The sequence below is a fragment of the Sinocyclocheilus grahami genome, unplaced genomic scaffold (genome assembly GCF_001515645.1).
Source record: "Sinocyclocheilus grahami isolate Dianchi unplaced genomic scaffold, SAMN03320097.WGS_v1.1 scaffold1016.1, whole genome shotgun sequence".
Lineage (NCBI taxonomy): Eukaryota > Metazoa > Chordata > Actinopteri > Cypriniformes > Cyprinidae > Sinocyclocheilus > Sinocyclocheilus grahami.
In genome coordinates, this window is record NW_015506195.1 from 288,348 (window position 1) to 301,600 (window position 13,253).

General features: G+C 36.2%; 1 protein-coding gene and 1 pseudogene across 2 annotated transcripts in view; one reads left to right on the plus strand and one right to left on the minus strand.

The window, feature by feature from the left end:
- The window catches only part of iqgap2 (IQ motif containing GTPase activating protein 2), a 78,605-nt gene that overhangs the window by 39,439 nt on the left and 25,913 nt on the right, over positions 1-13,253 (plus strand). Inside the window, exons 6-16 of one of the 2 annotated variants that reach the window (XM_016250941.1) lie at positions 2,925-2,992; positions 3,706-3,819; positions 3,954-4,132; positions 5,874-5,961; positions 6,689-6,852; positions 6,938-7,025; positions 8,203-8,363; positions 8,448-8,614; positions 8,720-8,844; positions 10,011-10,174; positions 13,071-13,161. In XM_016250941.1, the coding sequence (XP_016106427.1) occupies positions 2,925-2,992; positions 3,706-3,819; positions 3,954-4,132; positions 5,874-5,961; positions 6,689-6,852; positions 6,938-7,025; positions 8,203-8,363; positions 8,448-8,614; positions 8,720-8,844; positions 10,011-10,174; positions 13,071-13,161 (1,409 nt within the window). Of the gene's footprint in view, positions 1-2,924; positions 2,993-3,705; positions 3,820-3,953; positions 4,133-4,509; positions 4,628-4,761; positions 4,941-5,873; positions 5,962-6,688; positions 6,853-6,937; positions 7,026-8,202; positions 8,364-8,447; positions 8,615-8,719; positions 8,845-10,010; positions 10,175-13,070; positions 13,162-13,253 lie in introns of those variants that run through there. The other variant, XM_016250942.1, reaches the window with a different exon arrangement.
- LOC107565683 (proteinase-activated receptor 3-like) lies at positions 10,185-12,732 on the minus strand (annotated as a pseudogene).

Below are 13,253 nucleotides of genomic sequence, written 5' to 3' on the forward strand. Positions count from 1 at the left end.
AACCAGTCATAAGGGTCAATTTTTTGAAATTGAGATTTATACATCATCTGAAAGCTAAATAAATACGCTTTCTATTGTTGTATGGTTTGTTAGGGTAGGACAATATTTTGCCGAGATACAACTATTTGAAAATCTGGAATCTGAGGGTGCAAAAAAATCAAAATACTGAGAAAATCGCCTTTAAAGTTGTCCAAATGAAGTTCTTAGCAATGGATATTACTAATCAAAAATTAAGTTTTGATATATTTACAGTAGGAAATTTACAAAATATCTTCATGGAACATGATCTTTACTTAATATCCTAATGATTTTTGGCATAAAAGAAAAATCGATAATTTTGACCCATACAATGTTCTTTTGGCTATTGCTACAAATATACCCCAGCGACTGAAGACTGGTTTTGTGCTCCAGGGTCACACACACATATATATATATATATATATATATATTATATATAAATGCTAATTTATAAATACATATTGTTCATTGCTCCTTTTTGTTCATTCATAATACTATAACTAATGTTAATTTCTACAGCTTGAAAATGCTAAAAATGTATGCATTACCATTCATAAGTTTGTCGTAAGATTTTTGAATACTTGAATATGTCTATTCAGCAAGGGTGCATTAATTTAATCAGAAGTTACAGTAAAGACATTTATAATGTAACAAAAGATTTGCAGTTCAATGAATGCGTCAAGAAATGTATCTTGATTATTTTTAGAAACAACTTTTTTCAACACTGATACTAATAAGAAATGTAAAATCAGCATATTAGAATGATTACTGAAGGATCATGTGATACTGAAGACTGGAGTGATGGCTGCAGGTTTGTCATCACAGGAATAAGCTAATAAATGTTTATCAATTAAATGCAGCCTTGGTGATCAATAAGACATTGCTTTAATTTAATAAATTTTTTTTAATCTTACTGACCCAAAACTTTTGAACATTAGTGTGCATTTAAGAAGAAACCCAAACTATATTTAATTCAATAATATCACAGAGAAAGGGTGGGCTTCTCTGACAAACCACAACTCACAGCACCTTAAGTAACCACATAACAACACCCTGACAACTACCCGCAAGAACCTAGAAGTGTGATAGTGAGTTTTGCATGGGCAGCACCTCTTTTCTCAAAAACTTTCATTTAGCATTCAGTTGTAACATTGAATGACTGAGTGTAGAAAACCATTCATGAATCATTTTTAAGTAAAAAGCCAGGTAAGTCATTAGTATCTCAATGTATGCAAATAGTAATATTTAGACATTAGCAGTTGGTATGCACAGGGGAGTGTGTCTAATGAATGACCACAGGAAGGCTTTTTTACGGTAAATTATTTAAAGTGTTTTCCTGCTCTCTCTCTCTCTCTCTCTCTCTCTCTCTCTCTCTCTTTCTCTCTCTCTCTGTCGTCTAATGTGTGGGTTGCCTGGCTTCCTCTCTCTGCCTTGCACACACTCTTCCTTCCTGACCCTGTAGTTAACCCACTCAGTACGACTAGACAACACAGACTGTGCCCAGAGAAAATCCCATACGGCTCAGACATCATTAAGTCACCATTCGGATATACTCTGCATTAGACAGTAGTGCTACAAGGTCTAATTCATTAATTAATTATGTATATGAATATTTTTTTATTTCCAAGATGATCAGTATTTTAGGTTAAACATGTCTAATATAATGTTATATATCACACTATAACACTAAAATATACACACAAAATATTAATGTGTTATGTATTTACATTTTTATAACAAGATTTTTTTAATTTAAAAGGAAATGTTTGTGTGCATACTTCTGCTATCAGTTTGACTCTAAACAATATAATCAAGCGTGTGACACATGAGGTATAGTGACCTAAATCTCTTACACACGTTAAGCCACTTAACCTTTGGCCCTTCTGTAGAATGGAGGATAAATTCACACCAGACTGTGTCTATCTCTCTGGCTATTGATGTAGGGGTCAAAGGTAAGGAAGGTACGTTAAGTGCATAAACGCTCAGGCGCGCACCACTCTAAACTCTTCAATAATTCATTACTCCTCTATTTGTCCTCAATCAGTGGACAGATAAAAGTTTAATGCAGTTTCCAGCATGTGTTGCACACTAACTGCAGGCTATTTTCCTGTCCCCAGAACTGGTTTAGGGCTTGACTTAACTCAACTGCATACTGACATCTAATGGAAGAACGTTAGAACTACATGAATTATTGTAATGCTCTGAATTGCAAACAAAGCTAGTGAAATATTTAAAATAGTGCTTCTCAAACGGTTTTGGCCTTAGGGCACAACACAGTATCAAACTGGGAGCATGTTGCTTGTCTGTATAATTTGGCTGCTTTTACCAAGCAACAGAATAATTTGCATAAAATACCATAGAGTTTAATTGTGCAGTTGAATTGACATTTCACATCAAAAACAAAACGTGGGAACTGAGGATATTTTGACATTTTTAAAACTATTTTGCTGCATGATTGTATGATCAAAACCTAGATGGCAGCATGTCCAAGGACAGGATTTGCTTTAGCATATAGCTTTCCAATCAACAATTTTCAGTTTCAAATACCAGCTTTATAATGAGACAGAATGCTGCATTTTAGATGTGCTTGCGACATCTGTTCTTTCCTGACTCAGTATTTAGACTGTTGCTCCTTTAAAGTACAGCAAGGCCAAGAGAGTTGAAGAGATGGTGTTTATGATTTCTTACTCATTTCTTACTTCTGTTTCTAACTCAGAGCAGTAGAAAATATAGTTTTTGTTATTCTCATTTCAGAGAGAAATTAAAATACACAGTAATTTTGACTTCCAAAATCATTGTGTATCCTTAACCTAGCTTTCATGACCAAATTTGTCTGCTGTCTCCGATTATCTCTCATTCTCTCGCTTTGATAAAGTGCATTTATTTATTTGTTTTTCTTTGTGTAGTTTGTACCTGTTCAAATTGGGAATTGCCCCTCAGATCCAGGACTTGTTGGGGAAAGTAAACTTTACAGGTACGCCACAGTCATTCACAAAAATGCATGCCATTTGTTGTCGAAAAATTTACCTCAGGTCCAAAGTACTAGGACTAGGTAACCACAGTACACCCCACCATCCCATAATAATACTTTTAATAGTAATTATTTTAACAATTAACAAATTGGTTTTCCAAAGGCTAATCCTTAAACTTTGATTTTAAGGAGCATATACTGTAGTGGTGCTCCATTGCAATCTCAGAACTCAGACACAACCATACAATTTTATCCATAAGTGAAGTGTAGATCCACCTCTGTCAGCTCAGATCACAGGAGAAGCAGAACAGTGCCTCAGGTTTTAATAAAGAAACCTGGCTGTTTGTGTTTGATTAATGATGGGATTGTAATGACAGGTAATTACTGCTTTAGCTCTGTTCAGAGTGTAACTCTTCAGCTTATTCATTATGTTATTGGTAATAAAATATCTAATCAGGAAAACTGAGTTCAAGTCATAAGGATGTGGTACTGTATGTAACGAATAAATGGAGGTGAAAGCACATTTAAGATTATAGCAAGCTGCAGAAAATGATTTCTGTAGTGGTTTGATGTTGACACACTTTGAAGGTGTATTGTGATTTATGGTTTAAAGTAACAAGGCCCTTGATTTGTTTCAAATGAATAAGTATGGATATTATATCGGTCACTGATTCTATCTGTGTTGATGGATGACATTTCTTATTCTCTTTCCACAGAGGAAGAAATCAGCAACATGAGGAAAGAACTGGATAAATATGGCATCCAGATGCCTACCTTCAGCAAAATCGGTGGCATCCTGGCCAATGAGCTTTCAGTAGATGAAGCTGCATGTGAGTGACTTCACATATTTCATCTATTCATATGTATGTCAGTACATCTGTGTCAGTACATTTACATGAAATACATATTATCCTCATTCTCAGGATGACATGCATTTGTGTCTCTTTCTGATCTATATCTGTAGTACACGCTGCTGTCTTTGCCATTAATGAGGCTATTGACAAAGGTCACACAGAGGGAACAATGGCGGCTCTGCAGAACCCCAATGCCTTATTGAGAAACACACAGAAACCACTGGCCCAGGCCTACCAGGACACTCTGAGCAAAGCCAAGAGGATGAAAGAGGATCAGGCTTCGGGACGGGTAAACTAGATATTTAAAAAATACAGTTAAACAATATTGTGAAATATTATTGCAATTTAAAATAACTTTTATGTTTTAATATATTTTAAAATGTCATTTATTTCTGTGATGGCAAAACAAAATTCTCAGCAGCCGTATGGATAATATTCTGCAAGAATTATAATATTTCTGCATGTCAGAAGTAATGCTTTACAAACCCAATGCAAACTCTTTTGTATGTGATTTGAAATCTGATTTATGACACACTTTGAAGGTGTATTGTGATTTATGGTTTAAAGTAACAAGGCCCTTGATTTGTTTCAAATGAATAAGTATGGATATTATATCGGTCACTGATTCTATCTGTGTTGATGGATGACATTTCTTATTCTCTTTCCACAGAGGAAGAAATCAGCAACATGAGGAAAGAACTGGATAAATATGGCATCCAGATGCCTACCTTCAGCAAAATCGGTGGCATCCTGGCCAATGAGCTTTCAGTAGATGAAGCTGCATGTGAGTGACTTCACATATTTCATCTATTCATATGTATGTCAGTACATCTGTGTCAGTACATTTACATGAAATACATATTATCCTCATTCTCAGGATGACATGCATTTGTGTCTCTTTCTGATCTATATCTGTAGTACACGCTGCTGTCTTTGCCATTAATGAGGCTATTGACAAAGGTCACACAGAGGGAACAATGGCGGCTCTGCAGAACCCCAATGCCTTATTGAGAAACACACAGAAACCACTGGCCCAGGCCTACCAGGACACTCTGAGCAAAGCCAAGAGGATGAAAGAGGATCAGGCTTCGGGACGGGTAAACTAGATATTTAAAAAATACAGTTAAACAATATTGTGAAATATTATTGCAATTTAAAATAACTTTTATGTTTTAATATATTTTAAAATGTCATTTATTTCTGTGATGGCAAAACAAAATTCTCAGCAGCCGTATGGATAATATTCTGCAAGAATTATAATATTTCTGCATGTCAGAAGTAATGCTTTACAAACCCAATGCAAACTCTTTTGTATGTGATTTGAAATCTGATTTAAAAAACATTTTTTTGTGCATTATGAACAAAGCTTCAGTCATACATAGGCAAACAGTAAAAACTCCCAGATGTGAATTTATGAATCTTTTTAACCCAAATTAAGCACTGAATTACAGGGAAGACTATTCATAATTTGTTGAAAACTTTAGACATGTTTGTGTATGCAAATATCCAAAGGTTGCATGCAAAGCAAGTTTGTTTGTGTTTCTTTTTGCAGCCTCCGTTCAAACAAGCTCCAGCATCCCTTTACTTGCAAAATCAGCAGGATTTTGATTAAAAAATAACAGAATCAGCCTTGCTCGTTAAATGCTGATGTCCTCTAACACTCCTCACACACACTGCTGACTCCAGTATCACCTGATCCCCTGATGTTGACTCGATTGAATAGTCATTTTGTTGTGTGTACACATCTAAGGGTGTGCTAAGTGTGTATCAGTGCTCAGGGATGCAGTTTATTTATTTATTTTTTTTGCATTTAATTTTTAGCCTGGTGTTAAGATCTTTGCTCACAGGCACAATGGTGATAACTCATGCCTTACTTCTTGCTGGGATCAAACCAACAGCAGTCTCATTACTTTCCCTGAGCTTACCTTGTCCTCTGCACCACCAGACCCCTGATCACCCCCCACCCCCACCCCCCATTTTTCAAAAAGCAAGTCTTGTTAATAAATAAGTCATATTGTATGTGTGTTCAGCGCTCGTCTGTTGCAACTGAAGAGAGAGATGTGTATGAAGAGTTACTGACCCAGCAGGAGATCCAGAGCAGTGTAGACCTTGTGAACAGTAAGTGTGGGACATTTTTTGTTAAATATAATACTAAAATTAAACATTTTAGTTTTATTTTAGTTTTAAAAGTTTTAAAAAGTTCAAACAAATCAAAGTTAATGGCTTTAAATTTAGGTGGAATATTTAAAATTCAACACTATTTTAAATATTCTTTTTACTCAAAACATGTTATGCTAACAATATAATTTGCCATAAAATGTTAGCATTTTTATTAGCAGTGTTATTTTAGTATTATATATAATATAGCTTTTAGTTAATTTTTAGTAATTTAGTACTTGAAATTAAACTTATTTCGGCTTGTTTGCCAAGGCTACCTTTCTAATTTTGATTTAATATTTATATCTTATTTTATTTAAGCTTTATTTCCATTACCAAAAATAGTTTTTAATATGTTTAGTATTAGTTAACAACAACAACAACACTGCTCATTAGTGCTCACTGTACTGTATGTTACTTATTTTGGAGCTTACTATTGTTAGCTTTTCATGATTTTAGATAAAGCATAAGAAAGCATGTGGATGCTTTCGGCAAAATACTCATACGAGAATATAACATATTTTTTTTGCTTGTTTGTTTTATTTAATGGATAGTTATGCATGGGATGCCCTGCAATTGATACATACTGTATGGCATAGTAGGCTTCTATGAAAATATTCTTGATTTTTTTCTGAATTGAAAATAATGCTATGTAAATGTTACGTAATAATGATTTTTCTCTCTCTAGCATCAGCAGCTGTTCAAGAATTAAATCAGGCTCTTGATGCTGAGGATCAGAAAGCCCTACTGGCCAGCCTTAGGTTGCCTGCACTTGGTATTGTTGGAGTCCTTGATGACAACTCCTGCTTTTACCTGGAGCACTTCACATCCTACAGGGAGCATAAAGTTAAGGTACTAAAGCACACTTTCCATATCAGGTGAAATTACTCTTCAGTCAAATAAGTTTGATGAGCATGTTTATGACATCCGTATGCAGGATGCTGGTGCGGGTGCTCATCTGGAGAGGGAAGAGATTCAGAGGGTCATCACTTCCTGTAACGAGTTTGCAGAGGCTGAGAAACGAAGTATGTTGCACACACGCATGTACCCTTAACTGGGTGATAATATATAAAGACTAGAGCAGTGGTTTTCAAACCTGTCCTGGAGGCACCCCTGCCCTGCACATTTTGCATGTCTCCCTCATCTAACACACCTGATTCAAATCACCAGCTCATTAGTAGAGACTGCAAGACCTGATTTGGGTGTGTCTAAGGCTGCGTTTACACTTGGCATTAACATGTGACCTGTATCCGGATATTGTCTTCATACACATTGAAAAGACAAGTGTAAACGTGCTCAGACACACAATCTCAGTGTAATGTAAATGCAATCCAGCCATCGTGTCTGCATTCGCAGGTCGACATCACGCAAAACGCCGCCCCCTCTCTCCCGATCTGTCGGAAGAACAGAGCGCTAGTGAGACTGTTACATTTATTTTGATTTGTAAAATGTCCCGCGAATGAAAATAGTTTTCAAAAGAAAACCCACCACTTCAGGTCGACTTTGCACCGCAGACTTATTTAAATATTGCGCGGGAAATACAGATCCGATCGGTTATCCAGATCGAGAAGTCAGCTGATGTTGCCAAGTGTAAACGCGCCGTGTTCTGACTGACTGATGATCCGATCTGCTTGATCAGATCACGGTGATCGCATGTTAATGCCAAGTGTAAATGCAGCCTAATAAGGGAGACATGCTAAATGTGCAGTGCAGGTGTGCCTCCAGGACAGGTTTGAAAACCACTGGACTAGAGTATAATGTAGATCTGCAGATCTTCTCAATCTTCTGTAGATATAAAGCTCTGTATTTCATACTTTCTCATTCAAAATCAACCACTACACATGAATTTAGACATCACAACATTATATAATGTACAATATGAAAAAAATACTAATTTTGAGATTTTCTAAACATTTAACAGTTAATAAAGTAATAAGAAATAAAAGTAAAATAATATATATTAAGTGTTTTTAAAGATTCAGTGAACATTAGATGATGCCAAAGTTAAATGTTAAAATAAGGAATATGAGCGTAATATATAACCAATGTCGACCGATACAGATAATATAAAAAACAGTAAAAGTTGTAGTACAAAAGTTGAAGTAAAAGTTTATATTGTATTTCCCTATTCAGTATGAGCCTGCATGATTGTTCTGTTTGTTTTTCTGCTACTACTGATTATTGTGCTCTTGATGGACACAGAGCAGGAGGCGGTTGTTGCGATCAATGCAGCTATTCGCCGAGGAGTTCCAGAAGAGACCGTGGAGGCACTTCTGAACCCAGAGGCCCAGTTACCCATCGTTTACCACACTGCTGCCAGCCTCTACCAGGCAGAGCTCTTCAGCCTCCAGCTCGGATGTCAGGTCTGCTCTCTTGCTCTCTTATTCCATGTGTAGCTCTTTCTTGTCCCTACTTACAAAACTAGTTTTAATTGTTTACCATCTCAGAACAAGGCTGGTCTTACTCATGAGGAGCTGTGTGTAGCTGTGGAGATGCTGTCTGCTGTGTCTGTGTTAAATGAGGTGCTGGACACTAAAGACTCTGTGGCTGTTATCGAGCAGCTCAGTGACTCTCCACTGGGCTTCAGTGGTCTGGATGCTGACAATTTACAGAGGTACAGTCATACTACTGACTGAAAAGGGAGAGGTGTCACACTATATGGCACACTAAGAAGCGGTTTAGTAATTTACTTCATCATGTGGTTGTTTTGCTTTGTTAGATATGCAGACACACTGATCCGTCTCAGAGCTGAGTCCCTCACCCAGGATCAAGAGTTCCTCACCTGGAATGATGTTCAGAAATGCATCGACACTGTCAATGTCCAGGTGCACGAGGAACATGAGAGTAAGCAAACTTTGAAATAAATTGTACAACAACATTCAGGTTCAAGTTCAAGGATTGTGGTCACTGGTCAGTAAGATTTTTTTAAAAGAGATTAAACAAATTTGACAGTAAAGACATTTATAATGTTACAAAAGATTTCTATTTCACAAAAAATGCAGTTATTTTTCTATTCGTCAAAGAATCCTGAAATAATGTATCACAGTTTCCACAAAAATATTACAAGGCACATCTGTTTTCAACACTGACAACAATAAGAATGTTTCTTGGATACAGAATATTGATTTAAAATCATCAGCATATCAGAATGATTATGTGACATCAGGCTGCTGAAAATTCAGCTTTGCCATTTTGGGAATAAATGACATTTTAAAATATATGAAAATAGAATGATCTTAAATTGTAATAATATTTCACAATATTTCTGTGTTTACTGTATTTTAATCAAATAAATGTAGCCTTGGTAAACATAAGAGACTTCTTTAAAAAAAAAAAAAAAATCTTATTGACCACAAACTTTCGAACAGTAGTGTGAATTTCAAAATAATCACCACAGAAGTTGGAAATGGAAGTATTTCCATAGCTTTTTTCCTTTCAAAATGTATTCAGTTTTAATGCATTTAACTCTTCTAAAAGAAGAAAAGACAAAATATATTCTTATATGTAAAAGTACATTTTTTATTATTATTATATTACACTTACGTATATTATACTTATATTTACATTTACATTTAGTCATTTAGCAGAATTTATATGTAATGTAATAAACAAAATATGGTGCCCATGGCAGACTTGGTGGCCTTCTCAGTAATGATGTGTTTCACTCATAGATGGTCTTTCAAATACAATGAACTTTGAAGATTATTAAATTCTACCATACAAAGAAAGACTTTTTGTAGAGAAATTGAATCCATAATGTGTATGAATCGAACTTCATTTATCCAGTCTGTAGAAATCACACAGGACAGTTTTATCGAAACATTTAAATAATCTCATGGGCTTTGATCAACATTCAATTATAATATAAAACATTATATATGATCGTGTAACAACATGTTTGTTAATGTATAAACAACTAATTTAGGGCATTTTTGTCAGTTTCTTAATCAATAGCAATATTCCATTGAATGAGTTGTTGAGCACATAAAATTCCAAGGTTCCCTGTGTAGGAGTCATTGCTATCGCTGAGATCAACGAAGCCCTAAATTCTGGAGATCCAGAGAAGACACTCGCCGCCCTCCAACTCCCTACAGCTAAACTACAGGGAGTCAATCCAGCCAACGCCAAACACTATCACGATCTACTGCTGACCACCAAAGACCTCATCTGCCAGGTGAAACAGAATAACAGTGCTGAACCAATGAAATGTCTAAGAGGTTAACTTTCCTGCTCTCAAGATTTTGTATTCAGCTTGACTTTTATGTTCACAGCTTGAGTGTGAGATTCCAACTTCTTTCACTTCTGTACAAAGTTAGGAGCCTATTCTAAAGTAAAAAGTGGGAAGTCCAACCATAACATCCTCAACCCACTGTTAAGCCATTTTAGACAAGGAAGCCATTCTCCCAGTGCACAACAAAACACATTCTGGTATTTAAAAGGACTCAGCTCGTGGGCAAAACTTTCAAAGCTCTGGAGCTAAAGGATCTAAATTTGACTTGGGAAGTTGAAGTCTTTGTGAGGAGATATGAGAGGAAGGGGTCCAGACAGCTGTGGAAAGAACACAGACATACAGCTGCTCTGTAGTAATAATACAAGTCATACTGCTGCTGAGTGTACAGCTTCACATAGTGTGCAAAAAGAAGTGCATTAAATGGGGCAAAGCACACTAAAAAATCCCAAACACCAAAGTGCTGGCCTTCATGTACTGTTTCCAGTCATGACTGGAACGATTTAGATGGTAGATGATAGATCCATAAACAAATGTGATGACCAGCGATGGCAGGATGAACCCCAGGCAGATCAGACTCGATCTGTATGGAATCAAAGCTCGGTTGGAAGCTTTTTCATAGGACTGGATATCATGACACGTCACCTGCTCTTGCCCAAGAACACGGTAGCTTTGCTGAACCAGAAACTCAGGTGTCATCGCAATAGCAAAAACCATCCAAATGGATAAGCTGGTGAAGATTGCGTAGTACGTTTTCAGCATTGTCCTGTAGAGGAATGGGTGGACCACCGCAAGGTAGCGCATCACACTAATACACATGTGGGCATGGATCGAGCAGTAGATGTTCCCATAAAAGCAGGCAGTCACCATCTTGCAGGCGAACTCTCCAAAGATCCAGTTATTGTTACTGAGGTGATAGTGGACTCTGAGTGTGAGAGAAAGTAGCAAGAGAAGGTCTGACACTGCTAGGCTAAAATATAGGATTCAACTGGGAAGATTCTTTCTTCTGCTAAGGCAGGCTAACACAAAGACATTAGAGGGGATCCCGATGAGGATGGCTAGGATGTACGCAGATGGAATGATCCTAGTGCTGACAATTCCAGTGGTGTGATTGATGATGTTAGCACTGACATTTATCACCGGCTCCTGGAAGTATGAGTTGGAGAACTGTGAGCCGTTAAACACTATTTTTCCAGGATATGTTTTTGGCTGAAGTGATTTGTTTGGTACTAAAAAAAGTGTTAGGAAACAATGTTAAATGACTGATATAATGTGTATTCTTACAGTAAATAATTATATTTCACACAGTTTGATACTGAAATTAAATTGACATTTAAACTGAAGTGAATATATTCAACAGAAATTATTAGATAGGATAATAATTAATAGCAGACAAGGCTTCAAAACAAGTTATAGTCAATTTGTGTAGTCAATAAGAAGATAAACAATAATAATAATAACATTACACATTTAATGCTAAATGCGTATTTTTGTTATTTTATTATCTTGAAAAATCTGGAAAACATTGAATTGAATTTGAAATTTGAAGTGACCTAAGAATTTAAAACCTGTTGAACAGACAGTTTTTGAAATTAAATAACGGCTGTTTGGTTTTAGTTTTTAATATTGTAGGCACAGATGTTCCAGATTAACAACACATGACAAACATTTTTCAAGGTTAATAATTCATTTAAATTGTTACATTTTGAATTCTGTAATATTATATTTACTTACTACATTTAATTAATTTTAGTGTATTATTTTGGGGTAATGTAGTGATATGTGTTGCTTGCGTTCTGTCTCTTGACTCTATTCGTTGTTCTTTCAGCAGTGTATAACCACCCAAAATTTTCATAAACTTACCATCATTATGTTGCTAGATTTTGACACATTGTATTTAGAGAATCATTTGTTTTGGGTGATTGGAAATGTTGATCTAGTGACTTTTAATTAGTATAGACTGCTACAGTAACTCTGACTGAAAGAGTCAAGTCACTGGGGAAATTAAAGTCAACTACCCTAAAGATTTCTTTGTCACAAAATCTGGATTTCAGTCCAAGTCCACATCTCTACAGCATAGAAATCAGCTGTTGATCTCTAACTATCTTTGTCTGTGAGAGAAAAGTTGTTGGCTTACCTGAATCTTGAAGTGAGTCCTCTAACATTAATGGTAATAGCAGCAGCACAAAAACACTCCACATGTTTGCAAGGTTTTTCCAGTTAATTTTTACAAGCTATTGTTCATCAAACTAGACATGAACTACAAGTGACTCCTTTCAGGATCACTCTCTAGACAAATAACTGTCAAGTTAGAAGTTTACATCGAAGGGCGTGATGCGTTGCTGGTTTCCTGTCAAGGGCTTGGGGAGTCTAGAGTCAGAATAGCTCAGTGTTCATGTGTCAGGCATGTCAGGAAATGTTGTGTGACGAAAGACTTCCTCCAAATGCAATTCACGGACCAAACTATTTACAAACCTTTGTCCACAAACAGTTCATACATTGCATACAGGATTGTTTAATGGTATTTTGGAAATATATCTGGCCACAAGTCCTTTATTGGATGTGTCCCTGTCATTTTCTTTATCTTTCTTTCTCTTTCTTCAGAGCTTGGCCCTTCAGATAAAGAAAACGGTATTAGATTTTTGCCCAAAGAAACACTTCCTGTTTAACCAGTGATAGTTGCACAGAATGTCTCCCACCTTTACTTGATTTAGTTGCTTACATTCAGAGTAAATTGGTCTGTAGTTGATTTGTTGCAGAAGATTTGTTTGCCCTGTGACAGTGTGTTCAGTTACACTTTTTTGTATGGAGCATGTGCTGATTGTGTGTTGTGATGTAACAGAGCTCTGGAGATGAATCTGCTGTGCTGTGGCTGGACCAGATCCAGGAGGCCGTGCACACTGCCAACCGGGACCAGGAGGACGCACTCAAATGTAAGTGTGTAACCAAATATAAGCTGCATGAAAGCTGTGTGATTAGCTTTTCTGTTCAGTCTAATCATTTCTTATACACATCCCTATAAAGG